The 23,519-nt window shown below is 37.3% G+C and overlaps 1 protein-coding gene across 1 annotated transcript; it reads left to right on the forward strand.

The window, feature by feature from the left end:
• Positions 1-8,677: 8,677 nt before the first annotated feature.
• Positions 8,678-23,048, forward strand: LOC146330096 (uncharacterized). Its single transcript, XM_084714472.1, has 14 exons — positions 8,678-8,812; positions 11,240-11,339; positions 11,447-11,579; positions 12,583-12,832; positions 14,382-14,529; positions 15,526-15,619; positions 15,726-15,788; positions 16,673-16,872; positions 18,089-18,220; positions 19,581-19,768; positions 20,164-20,318; positions 20,415-20,660; positions 20,755-20,917; positions 22,918-23,048. Exons 1-14 carry the CDS (start codon positions 8,678-8,680, stop codon positions 23,011-23,013), a joined length of 2,103 nt encoding a protein of 700 aa, XP_084570598.1. The 3' UTR covers positions 23,014-23,048.
• The last annotated feature ends 471 nt before the right edge of the window (positions 23,049-23,519 follow it).

Raw genomic sequence — 23,519 nt, forward strand, 5'->3', positions numbered from 1 at the left:
GCTTAACTAAAATGAACATAGCTGATGATCAGACAGTAGTGGCCTTTGTTCTGTGTTGGTATAATTGAGTGCATTGTGCACCTGGGGCGAATTTCAGAGTAAGAACAACCCAGACGGCACCTGTTTCAGATAGTCATGTGTTCTTTTACATACATCACTAACAGATACAAAAGAATGTTTTTGGTTTTGGTCTGCATACGATGAGAAGGAAGGTATCTATGGTATGACAGCTGCACAAACTGGTGACTCTACATTATACCCTGAAGCTCGCAATATGGCAATATCGCAAATTATATATGACAGCTTCTCATCTTGGAGAATATGTAAGTACACGTGCATGATATGAATGACGGTGAGGAGAGATTATACCTGCTCAACTTCAGTTCTGCTGAACAGGGTCCAACTGTCTCTGTCTCTTACTGCTGGAGCTCTGTGCAGTCTTAACCAGGCGCTGACCTGAATTAAACACAGTTACAGTTTTTCTCACTCGCTTTGGCCCGATTCAGTGAGAGCCATAAGTTAAAATCTTTGAACAGTTAGTTTGTTGTTCACAACAGATTTTGATTTCTCATTCATTCAAGCAAATTGCGCATGTGTGCAAAAGAGTAAGTACAACTGTCTACAGTTTGCACAGCAACTACTTGAGCACAACCTGCTGATCAAAACTGAATTGTTTCTCACTTAAACTGTCAAACTCTTCACAACTCTAAACATTGTTTCATTGTTTGAGCCATCACATGCAAAATGATCCATTCAACTATCAAAATCTGGTACATACACATACATATATTCCTATGACATGTTTGTGATGTCTGCTCAATTGGCAAATGACCTGTCAAGTGAACCTGGAGTATATATATATATATATATATATATATATATATATATATATATATATATATATATATTATAAAAGTTAAATTAAACAGAAAAAATAACGGCAAAACATTTCACAAGGCAAAATATATACAAGTAAATAAATACCTCACTGGCTGCATGCTGCTGCAAAAAGGGAATTATAAATAACATCGATCCACCTGCAGAAAAGTATTCAACTGGCAGCTCACCAGTAGTCCCACTCATACATGAGCAAACAACAGGAGTCACAAGCAACTTCAAAATAAACCACTGGTACTTCGCAAAATAAAACAATAATTAAAGGAAAAATGCAACTTAAATTAAGTCTTAACATTACACTTCATAGAAAAAATAAATAATAAAAAAATTATAAAATAAATTACACAAATTATATAGACTATATGATATAGACTATAATGTCAACAATTACAGTAGTATTGGTCAATTTTCTGACAATGACTCACTGGCTTCCTGACTGTATAGATGTGTGTTTAGATAGACAGACAGATTTTTTTTTTTTTTCATTTGTGCGTGTTAGGAAGGATTCTGTGGCATGTGAATTGTACACCCAAACCCCCAAGGGACAAGGGTAAATATGACAACATGTCATCTTGGAAGACATGTGAATGTACAACAGAGGTGAGATCAGCCAAACCTACTCCATTGCATTTCTACAAACTACTAACCACAAAGATTTCTTCGAACCATACCATGTCACTAACTTTTTTGTTTGTCATGTTTCAAGTGTGGATAATTCACTAAAGCATCATAACTAATGAATAAATAACACAGACGTCTATTTAGTAAAGTCTTTGCAGAATGGGACACATGCGAGACCAGTGAAATTTTGAGCCCTTACGCTCGTTACTGACACGTTACTCACACCACACTGATATATTGCACTTTTAATCTACTTTTTTTAAACATCACAGTATACATATATATATTTATTTTATTTTTGTTTACAAGCCGTTAAACTGTCACAGTATGTACATGTATGTACATTACCTCAACTTGAATTTGATTTGTTCCTCTTCCATCTTTTCGCCCTCTTAATTCGTCACCAGTGGCCGCCGTTTGACTTCATGAATGTAATGGGAGACCAGTTGACATATTGATATGCTTTCAGGAATTATTTATCAGGAGTATGTGGCGAAAGCATCCTTTTTCAACAGTTAAGTGACCAGGTAGTCAAGTACTTTATTTGAAATGGTGTATATAAAACCATCCTAACCATAGTATGATACCAGTAAACATGAAGGAGTCTTCATGAATGTTGATGACATTTGTCATCAAGCGTCATTTGGTTAGTTATGTCATTTTTAATGTAAAGTTGACATTGTTTAAGATGTTTTTGTTATGGCAACTTGGCATTATCCAAGCCAATGTCTTTGTTATGGCAATTTAACATTATAAAAGTTAAGGAAATTGTTCAGGTTTATGTTTTAACATTACGTTAAACTGTCATATGTTGTTGGCCGTCATGTGACCATAATAATTGTATCATGAATATTTTCCTTCACCTCAAGTAATGTGGTACATTTTGGACTTGGAGATGTCATTAAGTTTTATTACGCTGTCAAATGCTTTCATAATGGTGTCATAAATAACTTCATAGACTTAAACTAAAGTGGTATCATTTGGACTTGTCATAAAGATGCCATTAAAAGTTATAAGGCCAGTTTGATGACTGAATACAGTATCAAGGTGATGACGCTCACAGAGTTAGTTGTCAGACACACAGCAGTAAACTAGTGTACTTGTTAATACAATAAACTAACTGCTGTCTGCTGTAGCTGGCTGTGATGTTAAAACATAAAGCTAAACAACTTTAAGTTTGATAATGTCAAGTTGTCATAACAAAGACACTGACAGGTCATGATGTCTTGTTCAAGGTTGTCAGGTTGTCCATGTGTCACAAAGACCTATCAAACAATGTCACTTTTCATTAAAAATTACATAAGTGGCCAAATGACATTTAATGACAACAGTCATAAATATTCATAAAGACTCCTTCATGTTCATGATAGGTGTCATGACATGGTTATAACACTGTAACCTTCAAATGAAGTGTTACCTTTCTTAAACACTGGGAATGAGCAGGTGCTTTTCAAGGTGTTTCTTTTAAGATTTCCTTAAAACGGAAACAATAGTCCGGAGGCCTGTATGTTCACAGTAACAGGAATAAATGGTACCTTTTTGAACATCACCAAAGATTGGAATTGGGAATTGAATGCATGATTTTATACATACTGTTTTTAAGAACGCATGCTTTGTGTACACTGAGAGTGACAGCAAGAACAAAATTATTTAACTGAACTGAGCATTAATGGATTTGATTTTCTCAGGCAAACATAGCATATTTATGATTACCTTTATAAATCATCTCTTCCCAAATAACTGTGTTCATGGTGAAACTGTGAGAAATTTTAAACTTGGTCACAAATGTTTTCTCAGCAGTTTCTCAAACATTGCTATTGCTCTTACATAATGACAGTCTTTTGCAATTAACTTCCGAGAAATACCATACATTCATCACTGTACAACCAGTTTCGACTCAGAAACTCGAGATTATATAAAACATGCGTCAGTCTTCAGGGGTGTGCACAAGAATGACCTGCATAAAAAGAGACAGAGAGAGATCCTTGGTAGGCACATCTGCCGGGGAGCAGAAGCATCCAGAGACACCGACTTCAATCTGCAGAGCTTCATCTACCTCCTGCTCCACCCAACCTCCTGACGGTAAGTCAAGCTGCATGCTCTTGCCCTCTGTGCTTCACGTGAACGACGTTTATGTACTTATGTAAAGGTTGACTGCAGATAATTAATATCATTCTGGTTCTATAAAGACAGTAACTCAGCATATAGACATGAAAATTCAGTGACTTCAATTTTGAAGGCAAACAGAATACACTGCAATGCTTATTAAAGTTATCTGGAAAAATGAATGGTTAGTTAAGAAAATACACCATTACCATTTCTCTGTTATATTCTTATAATTTAATCACATGATTGCTATTCATTTTAGAATTCCTCTGATTATTTTCAAAAGACTCAACAGCTCTTTTCTGATCTGAATTCCTTATTTTTGCACCAGATGTTAAAAAGTCAGATGATCAATATTATTGAATGCACATAAAAGGATTCACAAATATATTTCAGGACTTTTACACAAATGACTCCACAAAAAAATATTTTCTAAAGGCACTAAAAAAAGTTTTTATTATGTAAACAAATCTGCATGTGAAAATTAAAGTTAACAAATGTATTTCAGATGTAGATGCATATCTTTCTAGCAGAAAGAAAGTAGATTCTGATAGATTCTACATTCTACTACAGGAAGAAAGTAATTCAGGGAGATTCTACTGAATAAAGAAAACAGTTTCCACATGAAACTGCTCACAACAAGGTCTGTGGATTATCTTGAGTAACAGGGTCATGATTTTTGTTATGCCCCATTCCTCCCACTCCAAGAGGGGCCAGCAACACCAGTAAGCCATGTTCAAAAGGAGCAGTTTTTATTTTTCCTCAGAGGGAGAAAAAAAGCACAATTAATAAACAAATCACACTAAACCAACCCTAATTTCTCTAAACGAAATAAAGTTAAAATAAAAGAATAATTACTAACCTAACTCCTAAAGTAAAAAAGTAAAAAAGGCTTCTCAGTCCTACAAAGTACCAAATATTTATAGATATTTACAAAGTACACATTTTAACTTACTCTATCTACAATCTCAACATTCTTCCAATATTCACAGAGCTCAGACTACCTTGTGATAACTCTTGTAAGATGAGATTTATTTTGTGAAGATATATTCAGTAGATTCTCTTATTTTTCACTGTTTATTATTTTGTGTCCATATAATTTGCTTAATGGTAATTACAGTTGTATTCTGCTGTTAAAGTTATTCTGGACCTATATAATGTGGCGCACCTTATGTGCAGGTAATATGAGTTGTGATCGAGATTGGCGGAGTGATATGTTAGATGTGAAATGTCACTTTTGTTGTCAGTATTGACTTGTCCTACGTTCCTCCGGACATTAAAGTGAATTAAGTGGAAACAGTCGAAGCTCTCCTTGTGCTCCTTCTTCACCCACAGCCCTTCTAAAGTTTAATTAAGTGATACACAAAGTACCGTGTATTACACTCTTTTACTCAGCTTACACATGACAAAAACAAACCATAACACCATGCTGGCACTTTATTGTGGCCAAAATGTTAGAGGTGAAACAAGGTGTACCCAGCTGGAGGTTTAAATAGGCCGGGACCCTCCCCCTGACCAATCATGCTGCAGCAATCAGGCTAGGTTAGCCAATCACTGTGCATCACCTGTTCTCAATTCACTCACTCAGGAGAGAGGGAGATCGCTCACACACACACACACACACACTGAGGAGAGAGAGGACGTTGCAGCAAAAATGACATGCGAATCAAATGACCCACAGTGTCACAACCAGGGGTGGAAGTAACTAATTACAAATACTCAAATTACTGCAATTAAGTAGTAAGGGGTACTTACACTTTCATGAGTAGATTTTCAAGTCTGTACTTTTACTTGAACTTAAGTTTTCATTTCACCATGTAATCTACTTAGTTACTTCCAAAATCATAGTTGAGTACTGAGTACAATTTGAATTAATATCCAGACCTTTCATCTGCATTTTTGTAGCCAATCAGGTGACCTGATCCCAAACGAGCCAATGAAAACGAAGACATACAACTGAAAAACAAAACAAAATGGTGCAGCAGCACACATTTGGAGTACGGCTGCTATTGATAATAATGTACTCAGAATATTCTATATAATTCACTGCATGGGCCTCATCTAAAAGAAATCACATGGAGCCTTTTGCAGTTGTACTAAACTGTGGATAAGCTGCAACTCAAGGTAATCAGTCAGGGCTCATTTTAAGGATTTTAGATACAATCACAAACATTTAAAACTCTTTAATATCCTTGTGCAGAATTTAGAAATAATTGTGTCTCTCCCAGCTCTCAGACAGTTTACTGCCGGGACTTCATCATGGTGAAGTTGGGTGCTCTGTTCCTCCTGCTGGCAGGTAAGCAGCCATTATTCAGTGCTGACCTCATCATGTCATGTTGATGTCCCATGCTGCAGACTAGGGTTATAATGATTAATCGTATATCAATTAATCGCCATTAAGAATTTAAACAATTAAAAATAGAATTAGTCGACATTCTTGAAATGGCAGTAGTTGCGCCTCATTTGACATTGTTTTGTCCAGTTAAGGAAACTTCAAAAGAGAAAGAAAAATAAAAATGAGAGGGGAAAACACTGTTTTGTTTCTTTTTAATTATTAATGATTCATTCATTAATTCATTGTTAACTTTTGCAACTACTGATTAAAAATATGCAACCCTCGTGCAAACAGCACTTCATTTTAAATTATTTCAACTTCTTCACTGAGGAATCAAGTTGCTATGGAGACAAAGTAAGTCAAAACTACCTGCAAGCTGGTTCCCGTGTTGCTCTAGAGATGCCACCATTACTGGAGGCAAAGTAGAAATTAAGCTTATTTCTTTTTTTCTTCTTCTTCTGTTTTTTTTTTCTAAGAGAGAGATCTTTGGTTAATCAGGAAGCCAAGTAGCCTCAGTCAATGTTATTCAGTCTTAAACAAATGTGTAAACTGACACTGAGAAAAAACATTTAAGGTTTTATGTCTGACCTTCATCAATTTGTTAGCATTAGTTGCTAGGCTGTGATTATGAATGAACAAAATTTAAATCCAATTAGATGTAATACATTTTTTTTTTCAGCCTGAAAACACAGCTAACATTAACTAGAGATTTGCAGCAGACTGCCGTCAAACACCTCCGTTCAGTCCTTTGCTGGCAAGATCCAAGTGTGACAAAATAAAGTGGCAGGTATTTTATGAACTGTAGGATTGTGGATTTTGACTTTTGGTTTTTGCCAGTGAAAAGATACCCAGGTCTCCATTCAAACACTGAAAAGTTTTACGTGCTTTAGAGTATAACCTTTATTGTAAAGGCATTTGATGACTGTAGTTTTGCAGCAGGCTCTAGAGGACATTTAATTTTACACATTTCTTTCCAAAATCAAATCAATCTAAAACTGAAGTCCTCTAAGGAGACATTATGGTGTGATTCCAACATTTTTAAAACATATGTTTATCCATGTAACCAAAATAAATTAATAAGGGTAAAAACACTTTTTAACCATATAGTTAAATAACTTCGGGCAGTTTTTGTTTCATACACATGGAGTCTAAATATTTGTATTTTTTATTACTTAATGAGCTCCTTCTATCTTTTACATTCAGAAATCATTGCATTGATATTCATTTTAAGTCGCGTGTGAATTTGGGATGAAAGAAAAGAAAGTTGGTCTTCATGTGATATATATATATATACATATATATGTGTGTGTGTGTGTATATATATATATGTATGTATGACATCACTCATTTCTTTTTCCTTCAAATTTATTCTGTAGTTGCTGCCAGCCAGGTTGGCCTTTCAAGCACAAAAATCTTGGATATTTCAGGATGTAACATGTACTTTTATGGACGCGCCTACACAATGCTGGAGGTGAGTGAAATTAAACCTTGTTTGAAAAAAGGCTTGTCTGTCCCTCTGCTGCTTGACTGACTGTCTGTTGGCTGAGATATCTAATACAGATTCCACTGACAGTTCACCAATTAGTTTGACATTTTGGCAAACCATTTTATTTTCTTGTTGTAGTTTGCATTGCAGAGCACAGTTTCGATTGTATCTTATGCTGGTAATCATCTCCTGACCTTTCAGATTTGTTATAGAACCCAATATCGCCAAATTTTCCCCAAGTGTACAGTGAATTTTCTTCTTTATAATGCTGTAAAGATATTTTTAGCTTGGGTTAATGCACAGTTTGTTGGGTTTCTCATGTTAAACACATCTCTAATGAAATGTACAGTATAAATAAATCTCTAAATAAAGTTACCTTTCCTTGCCTAGAAGTATGTGAACTTGTTGGATTGAAAAGTTGTTCACCAAAATGAGAAAAATGTCATTATTGACTTTAACTCATTTCGCTTCAGTGTAATTCATGTATGATGTCTCATTGTTGTTGCAGATGGGGAACACAAATACATCAGCTAAAATTTGTTTCAAAAACAGCATAAATGAGACCACAAAGGACTGCATTTACCTAAATAAAGACCTTGCAACGGATTTTCAAGTGGAATTTTATAATTTTTCTATGACGGTTCAAACACCAACTCTGGACAAAATCGAGGAGACCATGTCAGACTGCAGTGCTAAAATTGTTACAGCCTTTTACTTCGACGGCAAATATATCAGACGATGTGTAAGTCACCATCCCTTCCATCTTTTTACATTGATTACCTGCTCAGCCTTTTGTACAACAGGAGCATTACAAAGATATTATTTGGTGCAGGGAACTTCAAATAAAAGTTAATTTATAAAAGTTTTTTGAAGTCTTTTCCTAACATTTTGTGTATTTTGTCTGTTTATGCTTTCAGCTGATAATCAGACTCTACAAGTTTGGTACACAAACGGCTCTTGAAGTCACTATAGAGAATAACTATCAAGCAAAGCAAGTGGTAAGTATATGTAAGATGTAACTTTGGTCAAAGTATCAACATACCAAAAGTGGATAAAGGTTGTAATCCTAAATAGATAAATAAATATAGAACAGAATAGGATGAAATATAAAATACTGTAAAACCTTATATGCAGTTATTTACAGATACACACCCAAGAAATAATTCTGTTGTGTATTTTGTTTAATTTGCATCCAAGGAAACATAAACATCAGCAACAAAATAGTGATAGTGATGACAATATGGTCGACATCTTCAAATAAGTTTGACATTTTAGCATCAGGCATCATCGATGTAAACACACAGTCAGCCTCTCCTCATCCAGCCGTTCAGTACGTGATCTCGGATGTTTTGGTGGAGAAGGTTTCGGTAAGATATTTGCACAGCCAACACAGTCTCTGAGTTCCTGTTGCTTGGCCGGTCCAATTTCATCCATTCTATTTTCCTGGCCAAACATAAGTCAGCAGTAGCCATAATGGCTTTTATCTTAGCTCTCTTCTTCTCCTGCTGGGGTGGTCACACAACCAACATTTAGTCTGGTTGGGTGGTTGAAAGATGCTGCAACCCAAACTCCACGGTTCCTTTTCCAATACATACGAGTTTATTTCTGTCAGAGGCAATGAGTGTTTCATCAATACAACTACATACAAAAATGTAATTTGAAGGAGCTACCAGCCACAGCATATGCAGAAGCTGAGTCTGTTACCAAGGCAACCAATCTGCTTTATCGCAGCTTAACTTGATGCTAACCTTAGGCTGTGATTTCAGCTTTTAGCTCGAAGTTAATTAAGGTTCATCAAATCTCATCAAGTCCCTGTTTGTTTCTCTCATTTATTACCGTTACAGTTGAGTCACTGTGTGACCCAAGCATTCAATTTGCCTAAATAATGAACACAGAGGGTCATTGAACAAGAATCCTTAAAGACTTTGAGGACCATCTTGATTTTTAAACAGTCCACCAGCAGCAGGAAAAGAGTTTTTTAACCTCTTTACAGCTTTTGGTTCTTTTTCTTCATTTAATCAAAGATGGTCGTCCTACACATCGCTACGCTCAATTTGTACATGCAGAACCAGACTTTTTTTTTTTAGAATGTAGAATTGCTTAAGTTTCCATGTATTGAAGTACATTTATGTTTCTTTCCAATATTTTTTGTGGAAAACAGTGTATTAATATTTTGCCTGTGTGTCACAACAAGAATAAGGAAACATCTCTTCTAAATAAGAGGCAGCTTGTGAAACTGGTTAAAAAATATTTTTTACTGTGCAGTTGTTTCTGGACTCTCCAGAACCACAGCACTTTTGAACCTATTGGGTTTAAGAACATAATTGATGGGTAATTATTGGAACTGGGAAATGCTTACATCTGTGACTTGAATCTAATGGTAATATATGATCCTACGGGATGATTAGCAATTTAGGAATTTTATTTGAAACATACTCAAGGTTAATATACAGTACAGTGATGTAACAATAATGCTGTGATACACTGATGTAGTATATACCCTGTACTGAAGCACACTGGATTTTAAATGAACAGTGACATTAAAGTAAAACTGAGCTTTTTGGTGAGTAACCATGTAATAAGCAGTAGTCTGTCACTTAAGCACTAGTATGTATTCTTTAAAGAGAGAGGTCACTTGTAGTCTAAACCAGAGATTTCCATGAAGATACAGCAGGTGGGCTGTAAGAGGTCATTAAAAATAAAGTTTTTCATTTTAAATATTGTAACTTAGTTTGACATTACCATAAAACATTTCTAATTAAATAAGCGTCATCAAAACTAATAAAACAAACCCATGGGATTCAAATTACATGTTATTATTCAATTATCTGACCTGTTTTAACAGGTGGTGCACCCTGTTTGGTGACCCCTCACATTAACACCAGAATGCATTTTATATCTCCTCAGTGGCAGAGGATCATAGTTGTCAGAATACCTCACTGGCAGGACAAAAGTTAAAATGGAAAGATATTCAGGTTTACAAACTGTTATATGTATATGGATGGTTTATTAATTTGTACTGCGTTGCTGTATGCTCATGTTCACATACTAAATAACTGTCTTGTTTATGAAACAAGAAATATATCAGGAAATATTAAATTATTGTAAATATATGTGGGTTTTCATCTTGGTTGGATCCACATGGTGACTAAAAGTTTGGGTGGGCTGCAAAAGATTTTCAGATTGGGCCACGGCAAGCAAGGATGTAACAATATGTCAAATATTGCAATATTTAATTTTTTTAAAAAGCCTTTATTTAATTGTTTTTATTTTATAAACAGAATGCTAATTGCTGCATTGTTTTTGCTTTGCACATAGAAAATTAAAGCTTTCATTGCACATGCTTTGTTACTTTTCTTTGTTTTTTAAAATTTTGTGATTATCATATCTTTAATGTAATCTTTTTGGTATTGTTACATCCCTAAAAGAAATCAAAGCACCTAGCTAGCTTTCTCAGGAACTGATGGAGGACCCCCCTCCAACAAAAAAAAAAAAAAAAAAAAAAAGAGCAAAGAAGAGCAAATGTTAGATTTACATGACCAGGGTAGCTGATTGTAAACATAAACATAATTATGAAAGGGTAAGTGTTGCTTTCAGACTACCTACACAGTTTCATCCTGCAAGTCTGGGAATTGAACTGGTTGCCTTCTGGTTATATGGAAGTTGATGCATCTAATAGTTAGGTCACCACTCCTCTCACTGCACAAATTATCCTAAAACTAGAGAAAATATTTACACAAACTGTAGTATAGTATTACATTCTTAACCTGGATTTTTATCCATTTCTTTTCTAGAGAGTGACTACAAAGGTTAATGACGCAGAAATTTTTGCAGGCATCTATTTTAAAGCGGACAGAAGATTTTACCTAGACCTAAGTGGATGCAGACGCTCAGGTAGGCAAATCCAGTGGTTCCCAAAGGACCAAATTATTCCCTTCTATTAAATTCTGTACACCCGTTGGTGAAGTTTAATATTTCAAAAACCCTCTGTTACTTCCCAGAGCTCCCTTCTGTAGTCCATTCACTCTTCACAAAGAGGATACCGAACACTTGCTTAGTAGAACAGTGTCCGACTGGAGTCATCAGTTATGGCACCTCGTGTGGACCCTTGGAGGATTGCCTGGTCAACAATACGTAACTACATTTATGTTTTTATGCTTATCTGTCAATCACCTAATAGATAATCTTTTCATCTCCAACTCAGATATGAGCAGTTTCACGCTAAACTGATACACTAAGAGTATCATCTGAATGGAACAGCATGTTGACGTCACATAGACGTTTTTTTACACCATTAATAATAGTAATTATGAGCAGTAAGCCCTGTGGTTGCAATGCAGCTTTTTCATAATTGACCAAGCAGCCAAGGGGTACATCTTCTCTTTGATCAAAGCTCACTGAATGATTTTTAAGATTATTGGCATGGATATGCAGGATCTGAATTACATGGGAGCTTGGCTTCTCTTCATGAGACATGAGCATCTGATAACATTATTTATGTATTTTTCAAGGGTCTCTTGAACCTTGACTATATGCTATTTTTGCAGTGAATTTCTGGATATGAAAAATATAGTACTTGTTATAGCCTTAACATTTTCCTAGATCACCATGGTAACTTCTGCTGAACTAATTACATGGTCCAGAGCAGGTTATGTTCATATAAATTCTAAACTGAGGGAGGATGTTATGGATGCAAAGTTGCTGAGTTGTATGTTAGTAGATTCACCAAATAAAAGTGTGTCATCTTTCAGTCAGTCCTATTTATCATGGGAAATATTTTATCAGTAACTTTCATTTTTCTTTGATTTGGTTAAAAACTAAAGTGAATTGCACATCATCTTCGTTATGGGGCAGACCAACAGCATCATCTGCTCTATAAAGTTTAAAGATTAATGTGCAAGTGTCACGTTAAAAGAGCTCATTAATTCAAGTCTGCCAGCATTCCTCTCTTGTCTTACCTGCAGCAAGTGTTGCTTTTTGCTGTATTTTTTATTTCTTTTTTTTTTTTTTATATTTATAGCTTTATATTCTTGGACATAACATCTTTAAATGATAAAACATATTTCTTTCACTGCTGTCCTTAAGTTGACAAGACAGAAATGACATGTCTCTTTCCCCTTCCCTTGTCTGTCTCTAGTAAATGCATACCACGCCCGACCGTGTGCACTGTGACTGGCTCCAGTGTCATTGATTTCTTCAACAGACACCGAGCTGTCCCTGATCGGTGTGTGTACAGTCTGATGAGTCCTCAAGACAGCCTTGCTTTTAACATACTGGCAGGTTTCCAAGAGCATCGCCGTCAAGATGTAATGTTTTTGGACCACTTGATATTAGTGGTGGAAAGTGAAGGTGAATCGGTTCACCTACAGCAAGGTGGAAAAGTTTTGGTAAGCTACCACGTTTCATCTAAATGCAACTAAGAGAGTTTATTGGGTTGTTTGTTTCCTAAAATTCTCCTTAGAGTTTCTTTGTTTGAAGTGTTTTAACACTTTCCTCGATGTTCTTGTTGTCTTGTTTTTGTTTAGCCTATGTTTTTTTAAGTTTCTATCGTAATTTGATCAGTGCCACTACCAATGAGCAGCTGACGACCTGATAACCAATAAAAACTCAACCAAAACTGACATACATGTACAATGCAGTCAGCTGGGCTGTTCTACCTACAAGGCGGCATTTCATCGTCATCCCCTGTGGTCAATGGGACGGACGAAGCGTGATGTCAGACTGAATTGTAAACTTGTTACACTCCATATTCATCTTCAGTCTGACATCACTTCATTCTAAGCGATTTCCCTGGGAGAGTGGGGATTCAATTTTCCCTAATCAATCAGAAGACATCATTTTAAGCTAATGCTGGTGTGTTGCCATGCCAACATACTTGGTTTAAATAGCACATCCATTTTTGCTCCCAGTCTTTGGTTTTTGAGAGTAATTTTGTGATGGCTGGTGTTGTTATTTTAGCCACTCATTAAGCGTATGGATAAGCTGTGAAGACCCTGTGATGTCACTAGAGGGTCTTCATGTGTTCATTACTGCAGAGTTTCTCTTGACTGGGAAAAGTTTAGCTAGTTAGCAGCTACTATTCAAGTTCAAGCTGCAACTTCCAAGGCTGAAAAGTGAAACTGGTGTGGGCGTAAGTGCCAGAAACTGCAGTTCCCCCTTGGGCCGCTTGATGCTGACTCCAAAAATGAGTCAATCCCAATAAGACCCCTGTGCTAAAATGCACAACTTTACAGCAGAAATGAACATGTAGCAGGCTGCTACAGAAATGTTTTGGGCTTGTATAGTTTTAATTATATCAAGGCCTAAACTTATGCATGATGAACGGCGTGTATGTTTTGAATGAGGTGGATACATCACAGTTTGCTAGCCATTAAGTAGCCATTTCATTCTGCCACCTCAGCTCTGCTCACGCTCCACCTGTTTTGGAAGGCACTACCAAGATGGTGACCGCCAGAGCCATCACACTACAAGCTCATAATGGCTCTTCTGAAACCTATGGGTGACGTCACAGAGGATCCACCCACTATTTAATATGCTGTCTATGGTCAGACTAAAGACAAAATAGTATAATATTAAAACCGGAGGTCTCCCAAATATGTTTCAGAGCTTCAGGTACAGTCTCATAAACATAAGTGCAACAGGAACATTGTGACAAAGGAAACATATTGATTTTTATTTATTTGCATGTGCTCTTGTTTAATCATCCTCTCAGTGACTAAATAGTGAGTGAAGAGAGGAGAAGTTTTAAGTTACAGTGCTGTAGTGTAATCAGAACAGCGGTAATGGTGGAGCAAAAGATAACAACCATTAGTGTAATTTACTGAGTGTTGCCATGAAAAATCTTTCTTTAGATGGGAACAAGCATACATGTGAAAACATATATTTGAGATGTTTCTGCCAGTTTTTACTTAACATTGCCTTTCTGCTATGATGTAGGCTAAAAACAAAGAAATAATTCTCAACACCACTGCTCAGATGGTTTATGGCGTGGAGCTCTCAAAGAGCGAGACTGGAGTTATTGCCAGGATACCTGTGGCCAACGCAACAGTCTTTTTTGATGGCCACACTGCACATCTGGTAGCAGGTACAGAAAGTTAAATTCTATCTGGAGAAAGTAAGGGACAAAATATATGGGCCATTCCACGGGCTTACCTTTTTCAAAGCTCATGTTGTTTGAATGAAAAAAACAATTGGGTGGGAGTGCACTCAAAAATCACAGTAAACCCCCAAAGAGGTAAGACTATTAAAATGTCTTTGTTGTCACTACACAGTAATGTAAGACCTTAGAACAAACAAATCCTGGTGTGTTTGGGCATCATCGTCATCTCTAAATGCTAAGGTTTCAATGTTTTTTTTTTTCTACTTTTAGCCACTGCTAACATTGGCAGTGGTGTATTTCTTTAAATGCTCATCAGCACCCACTTGGACCGTCTTTGCTTGGCTGCTCTACTCAAGATTATGTTTGTATTTAGTTTGTGTCACAGAGAGAACTCTTTCAGTTGTATGGGAGTTACATATTTTATGATTTTCCTTCTGATGCCCTGCTGCTGCTCCGCTCTCTCTCTTTCACTCTTTCTCTTACTGATGGAAAGGTATCTTTACTTGCCTAGCACTACTGCTAGTTAGCCTACTCTTGAGCTCCAAGTTGGAGAAATAGCTGCATGTGGACTAACCGAGTTAACTAGCATTGCCAGTGTTTTAATTTACCATATTCCTCTTTAACTCAGTTTTTGAGTATTGTGGGATAAACAATGCTATCTGACAGAGTGAATATATAGATGCCCACACCCTTTCTAGGCCACAGGGTCCAGTGGAAGATTTCTAATGGTGAAAGACTAAAATAAAAAGGCCTTTTGTTCCATTTGATCAGTTTGCCTTGCTGATGAAGGAGTGATGTCGAAACAAGAAGCTTGTTTGTTTTAAGGTCTAAAATGACCATGCAGTCACAGTACAGGCATTTTAATAGTTTCAAAAGAGAGTGCCTTGGACTTGTTTTGTGATTTTTGATTTGAAGAATCACAGTGTGTATTAGGTTCTGAATTCATTGATTTGTCTTTAATTCTCTCCTGACATTGACCAGAACCTCTTAACGTTAAGGGCTTGTGTGGCGTCTCCGTTTTTGCCGGACGGACCACCTCCCTCCTCGAGGCAAAGTCTATCAACAGCACCAAAAGGTACAACTCAATCCGAAACCACATTAATGCACTTACTGACATTACCTGTTCATAAATGTTATTTGGGTTTAAATTTTAATGTGAAGTGCTGTTTGTTGCCTCTTAGCTGCAATGTTCTGAACAACGACACCGCTGACAGTACGATCAACTGCACCCAAGCAACTGCATTGTAAGAACTGACCCATCACAACACACTAAACACTCCTGTCCTGTTGAGCCATCTCTATTATACATTCCCATTATAGGGGTGTCACATTTTGGATATCAACGCAAAATACAATTAAAATGAGCTTTCAAGTTTGATCATCTAAATTAAAGGCAGGAGCAGCCAGTCTCCTAGTATTTATTCCACGCATCTGGTGTATGTGTGAAGAAAGAGTTGGAGATGTAGGTTATCCAGGTCTTTGTGTCACACAGGCCACGTTAAGACTACAGACACAAGATCACCAGATCTGATTTTTTTGCTCATATGTGCCTCAGACTTGTTTTTTAGTGGCAGTGTGAACAGCACAGATCCCATTGAATCTGATCTCGTCTGTTCTGATTTAATTCATATGTGTGAAGTGTTTTGCTGTGAGACTCTTGAGGAGAGGCACAGATAGATGTCATTAAACGTAGCCTTGTGATATCCTAAAATTCTGGACTAAATCTATTTCACAATCACAAAATGTCTCCACAACCACACACATCTCTGTTCAGACATAGCAGCCAAAACTCGACAAAAAGCCATAATTATTTGGCTCTCATCCTTGTCTTTGTTATCATCTAGTCATCAACAGCACATCAACTTACAAATGAGACGGTAAACACTTATTTTAGTGACCTCCTCTACGATATGTTGATTACAAATAAAGACTTCGTAGTCTAACAATTGCATGGCCGTCTGTACCGAAAAAAATGTTTTAAATTGTGACACCCCTTATTCCTATGATACCATGACACTGTCAAATAACCGGGGATGATTGTGGAAACACGCTTGAAACACATAGTACTGTTCAGAAAAACTGCTAATTTAGTGTGAATCTTCCTCTCTCTCTCTCATCTCTGGAACAGATGTGATCTCATGAGCCAGGCCCCCTTCGCTGCTTGCCACAGTCACATTGCCCCAGAGCCCTACATAGCGGCTTGCAAAAACACTTTGTGCAGTTACCCACTGGTGGACAATCTCAAATGCCAGTTTTTGGAGGCTTACGCCAAGGCCTGCAGTCTGATCAATGATACACTGGAGGACTGGAGGTCAAAGGCCGCCTGCCGTAAGATCAACATTTCACTTCTGTGTTTCATATGATGAGATGGGAATAAGTTTTTGTTGATTTCCCCTGGCTGTTCCAGGCTGAAACAAATCCTAATCAAGCAGAAGAGAGAAAGAAGAATTATTAAGAGAAACAGAAGCAGAGCAGTATAAGTGAAATGTAATATAATATTGGGCAATTCTGATTCCAATTCTGCTTAATAATTTAAGTTCTTCATGATTCTCCTGCTTTCTTCGCAGCAGAGATGTGTTAAACTCTAACTTCCATGGATAAATGTTACCAGCGGAAACACTGAGCTAAGCTAACATTAAATAACTGTAACAATGGTCGTCTCTTATCTGGTTTCAAAACAAGTGAATAAGACAAATGCACCAGGAGACAGGAGGACATGCATGTATTCAAATCACATGTACAAAGGCCAAGACACATAGCCAGGTTAATATACAGTACATGACAGTACAGTACAAACTAGCGCGAGTGAAATTCATGTAGAAATCGATAACCAGAATCAAAATTTCCTCAGTCGACATTCTCCTTTCCTGTAAAAACATGTATTCACATCTTAAGCTAGCATACATTACCTGTGAATATAAGTAGCTTTTACGGGCCCCCCAGCAAAATATGTTAACCATCCTTCAAATCTGGTTTTCTTTGGAACATAGATAAGTCTAGCACATAACATATTTAAGTGGAAACAGGAAAGGAGAAAGTTGACAGATTTGCTCAACTGTTGTTGGAGGATAGAGCAAAAAGGGGGCGGGACTTAGAAAAGGTCAGCGCCCAACTCTATACATGTACTAGTATACAAATTTGGTGCAGTGTACATTTGTTTAGTTTGCTTTCAAGTAAAACTTACCCATTACATATTAAACTTGAGCTTAAGCCTGTTTAATTAACAATAAAAGATGACGCATTACATGTAAGCTGCATTTTAATGTTCAGTTTACGTGTTTATTATTTAAAAAAAAAAAATTTAGTTCTAACAAGTATTATATTTTAGTCCTCCTGTCTGATGCTCTGTTTTATTATTGTGAAGCACTTTGTGATGTCTGCTTGAGAGAGGAAACATAAACATATTACTTTTTACTAGGGCTGTGTATTGGCAAGAATCTGGCCAAAATCTGTTTACATGAATAAACAAAAGTTTTTTTTAAATATTATTTTGTATCATTCATCCTTCATTTGGTAGTGATGTCATCTATCTGTGTGTCTGTAGCTGATCCCCCTCTGGCGTCCTGTCTGGACCACTACTGTGCTGATAACGAGTTCTGCGCTGAGAGCTTCAATGGACCCCGCTGCCTGTGCCAGGGCAGTTTTGCCTCCAAGTACAGGCCCACAAACTCTTTCGGTACTGCGCAACTACTGCGACACAACGTGTCTCTGTAGAGGGAGAGTTAGTCCAAACATCAGATCCCAACATTAAGCATCAGACCTAAGCATCTATGTGATGATTCACTCTCTCTCTGTTCATCCAGGATTTCACAGGCTATTTTTGGGGATTACTGCGACCAAAAATACCTGATTTAATGGGAGCTTTTCTGAAAAAAAAAATTAAATGCACATAGTGATTTTTTTTTTTTTTAAGATTTTTTTTACTTTTAATAGTGACAGCCAAAGATACGTCAGGAAAGAGGGTGGAGAGAGAGAGATAACGTGCAGCAAATGGGCCGCAGGCGTGCGTCGAATCAGCCGCCGCTGCAGAGGACAGACAGCCCCAGCACAGGGGGCGTACGCTCCACCAACTGAGTCATATTGTGATGTTTTTTAAGTGTTTTTTACAATGAAGTTGTGGAACCAAGTGAAAATTGAAAGAAATATGTGCTTTTAATTTTTGGAGCTCAAACTCGGTCAAAACACAAAATTATAAAATATACAAAGGCACAGAGCATTGATAAATACTAGTAGCAATTATACACCTTACATTCTTTTCAGAATTAGTGACAAAACTGAAAAACAAAGATACAAAAAACTGTAAATCATAAAATATTGAGTCAGTTCATTCAGACATACATGTATGACTTTTGGAGGACAGCTATGATTGGTGGAACCCACAGGAAGCCAAGATGATTGGTCAAATTTGTAAAGAAGTTGTGGTGAAAAAATTGCAGAGTCTTGCAGAATTCACAGGGATTGCTTGAATTGCCGGCAACTGTTGTAAATTGCAATTGCCTGGAGGGAGTGAAGAATTTATTGTTAATGTTTATAACAAATCATCACCCAGCTGAGTTGGCATTCTAAACTATACAGACTTCAGCTAGTGGGGGATTTTAGTTTGGTTTAATTGTCATTAACTTGTCGGCATTCAAAATTAAAGGAATTGCAGGAAAAAGAAAACAGGAATTAAAAAGTAAATTGCTCTGCAGAGGGAGGCAAAAAAAAAAAATCAGTGACAGAGAACAGGAGAGCATATGACTCAAAAACCACCTGTTAATATCCATAAAAGATGTAAATTCATTTTAGTAATGCAAACACTTGGCAGAGGCACAGCTGTTTTGGGTTTTGTGGTTCGGCACAAAGCCTGCTGGCCTTGTCAGTCTAATGTCATTTAAGCAGAAAAACATATTTTTTCTCCTCCTGATTGCAATTATCACAGAAATATTTGTAGAAATCAGCACAAACTTGTTCTGCCTTATTGAATTCCTTAACCTCAAATAAATCCTTATTGAAGTGATGATAGTTTTACATCTTTGTCCTGTTCTGGTGTTCAGGTGAGCCGACAGTCTGCACACAGAACTCTGCAAATGTCACTCTGGCTGGCTGTCTGCTGGAGGAAAAAGGCATCGACTACTCTGTATTACACCTCAAGAACCAGAGCTGCACAGGTCACATGGACCACAAGACCCACATGGTGACTTTCAGCTTCGACAGTACAAACACCTGTGGGACGGAAATCATGGTGGGTGCTCGATCCTCTTATTTTTCGCTCTCAATAAATACAAATATTGTTTTTGCTGGACACTTTCCTGAAATCTGCATTATCTAGTTTGTTTTTTCACTCAGAGACAGCAAAACAAGATGAAAACTGAACATCTGACTTATTATAAACTTAGAAATTTTGTTAATGTGTAGCAAACTGTTGCCTATTTACACATCTAGCAATTATATACTAGGAACCTCCCAGAGAACATTTTTCACTGGTTTTCTTTATTTTGCTGGAAAGATAACCTGTGAACTACAATCTGGACCACGAAAGATATTTAAGCATTGCAAATGTGAGAGGTGAAGATGTAGATAATTAACTGACTCATTTTGTTTGTTTGTTTTTTCACCTGTATTTCTGTCACAATCTAGATGAACAACAGCCAAGTCATCTTCAAAAACACCATCATGACACCGAACATCTCCAGCAGCTCAGTCGTCACTCGCCAAGACCCAGTAGAGATCGACTTCTCCTGTCTCTACAAGAAGCCAGACGTCAAGAGTGTGTCCTTCAAGATCAAAGACAGGTGTGTGGAGGCCAGCTGAGCTTCACCTGCTTGTTAAATGTGCTGACTGAAGCTTGTTGAAGTTTAAGACAGCTGAAATGTGTCTTTGCCCTGCAGCTCTGTGGTGCAGCAGATTGTATCAGGAGTTTGGAATTATACTCTGACAATGAAGGCCTACACTGATCCCAACCACGCGAACCTTGTCGAGCCGTCCAGTACGATCCGGCTGAACCAGAAGATCTGGGTGGAGCTGAAGACGGAGGGGCTGGATGAGAAAATGGTTGCCACTGTGATCGATTCCTGCTGGGCAACCACCCAGCAGTCAGTTGATGGGCTTTTGCGATACTACCTCATCAAGGACAAGTGAGAAAACACTGTGATGTTGTCAGTGGCTCTAAGAACAATCAGGCTTTACAGCTGATGATGTCATCATGTTTGTTTTCCTGTTTCTGAGCAGATGCCCGGACTCTGCCGACCTGACAGTGAAGGTGATGAGAAACGGAGAGGGAACGTCAAACAGCTTCTCTTTCAACATGTTTGAGTTCGCTGGGCAAAACAGCGATGTCTTCCTGCACTGCAAAATGCAGCTGTGCATCAAACAGGGCAAATCCTGTGTTCCGGTAAGCATATGACATATGAAAATGTAAAAATACTATTAGGGATGCAAATCAATACGTTTTTATTGATACCAGTGCCCTCATCGATTCAGCTTATTGATTTGATTCTTTATCAATTCCCTGGCTGGTTCCTGTTTAACTCTCTTTGAGGAACAAACACAGTGTAGAAACAGAGGAGAAAAAAAGGTTGCAAGTTTCCCACAGTGTGGAAGCAGTAGTTTGACACACTGACTATAAGTAGAGATTGAAGACATGGCACCAATTCTGGAGCCAAAGTATCGCGGATATGAACGCTGTCATCTTGCACTGGTGACATCACTTGGGGCCAGAGTCTGTTCAGTAGTAGATGAGCATGGGAGCCGTGCTTTGGTGTTCTTGCCCACAAAGCCGGCCAAGTCAACCGCAATCAACTGTCAATCATGGCATGAAGCCCCATTTTTATATCATCAAATAACTGAGCAAACTGAACAAACACCAGCAGGATCAGAACTACCTAAAATGACAGAAACCATGTTAGACAAAAATTGATTTGGTGTGTAATTTGATGTTTTTGTTTGTTTCCATGTCAAATTTACAAACGTTTGGGAAGCAGGATTTTTGACCTGTACTGCAGCCAGCCACCGGGGGGCAATGGCGCCACTTTTTGGGGAGCTCTCATATTGTCATCTCCTAATGTATGTGCTGTCAGGAAAAAAACATGCTGGGAATTGATGAGCTCTGGTGCATATGATTCTGATAGATTGGATGATTTCCAGACGATTCTCAACTGGAATTGGCTCTCAGTTCCCATGCTTAATTACAGAGATGCTTCAAAAAAAAATGTATTGTAGTGAATGGCAAGAGACAATTCCTGTTTGAATTGTGCCACTAATTATACATATGTTTGCTAATTTAAATGATAATTTAACAAGTCACAGTTCAATGCCATGTTCCCTGTTGTCAACCTGATCTCTGCTGGTGTCAGAGATCATATTCAGTCATGGTTCAGAGTGTTGTCCGCAGTGTAAACATAAATGTTCAGCCAGTTCTCCAGGCCAGACTTGAGTCAGCTATGGGCCACTAGCTACACAGCTAACTGAGCTAACAGCAGCTAGTAGGTTAGATAGAGCCAAAGATAGTTAAAGCAACAAGTTTAATGTGGAGCAGTTAGTGGTTAGTCTGTCAATATTTTGCCATCTGTTTGTTTGGTGTTACCTTCAACAGAGGGCCATATTTTACACTTTTCTTCTTTAAGAATATTGTAAACTTTTTTAAATTTAAATAAACTTGTTTAGAGCAAAAAAGAAAAACAAAGAAAAACAATGCAGTAGAATTTATATAATACTCAGGGTTTGACAAAGACAAAAAGTTACTCCTTCATCAACATTATAGTTCTACAAACATCCAGATTCCTTTATGCCTTTTTAGTTCATTGTTCTACAAAAACAATGAACAGAGTTAATTAATAGTTATTTCACTGGTAACAAACAATATTAAGTATTTGTTAATGATTACCAAGACTTTTAAGAAATCCTTACATACAGGGATGGACTAGGTATTTGTAACACTTTGTTAATGGTCAATAATTAGCTTGTAAACCATCTACATAACTTATGTACACTGTATTATGTATGTGTAATGTAGTTATTTTAACCCAAAGCATGAACTTTTCCTGAACCTACCCAAGTAGTTTTGTTTCCTAAATGTCATTTTTGTGTCTTTATTTTGAAAGTCTGCCCGGATGTTGCATATTCATTATTTCAAACATGACTGCTGAGACCTGCACATGCAAAAATAACGCTGAAGGGGTCAAGTCTGTTGTAAACGTTATGTGAATGGCCATTACAAAGTTGCAACTGATGTTAATAAAACTTTCCAATTGCTCAATAAATGTTTATAAAGCATACATACAGATTTATACAAAATGCTAAATATTAACTGCACAATTATTTGTAGTGGTGCTGTCCTTCCTAAAGCTGTCACAGTCTGAAACCTAAAATCTAACCATCCTCTCTGTCTTACAGGTCTGCAACAAAGGTGGTACCAGGAAGCGTAGATCATCTCGCTCTAACCATGCTGTGGAAAACGCAGCCCTCATCACTATGGCCTGGAGTAATTAGGAAACGGCATCAGCCCTTTTGATTGATTGAAAGGTACGTATAAAGTCACTTTTAATAAGTAAAATTTTGATCTCATGTTTGTTTAAATTATGAGCTTTGCTCTTTTCTCAGAATCAAAAATCAAAGGCTTGATTGTAACTCAGAAGAGCTCCAATTACCCTAACCCAGAGCAAGAGGACTCACGCTTTCCTGAATTTATTTTCTTTTAATTAATGAATTAGCTGTCAGAGGTGATTTGATCATACCGACGATTTAGCTAAAAATGTAAAGTTAGTCGTGGGGGTGGCGCCAAAGACAAGGTCATAGGGTCATTAAAATCAGAAGTCTCAGTAGGAGGAATGTGGTCAGAAACCTTAATGGCAATATGAAAATTACGTTTGGATATTTTTTTAGAAAAAAAATCACAAATGACTAATCACGGTTTTGTCTTGGTTATCGTCTCAGGTGATCCCTGACTTCAGCTACGTCCCAATGAGAAGCCTCAGACTTCACTGGTTTTGACAAAA

This window comes from Lutjanus erythropterus, chromosome 3, assembly GCF_056507025.1.
Source record: "Lutjanus erythropterus isolate fLutEry1 chromosome 3, fLutEry1.hap2, whole genome shotgun sequence".
Lineage (NCBI taxonomy): Eukaryota > Metazoa > Chordata > Actinopteri > Lutjaniformes > Lutjanidae > Lutjanus > Lutjanus erythropterus.

Excerpts from the sequence above, each read along its gene's own strand:
- LOC146330096 (XM_084714472.1), top strand. The coding sequence starts at position 8,678 with ATGACAATATGGTCGACATCTTCAAATAAGTTTGACATTTTAGCATCA. Across the intron at positions 11,340-11,446 it reads AAGTGGATGCAGACGCTCAG|AGCTCCCTTCTGTAGTCCAT; the intron begins GTAGGCAAATCC and ends GTTACTTCCCAG. Across the intron at positions 16,873-18,088 it reads GAGGTCAAAGGCCGCCTGCC|CTGATCCCCCTCTGGCGTCC; the intron begins GTAAGATCAACA and ends GTGTGTCTGTAG.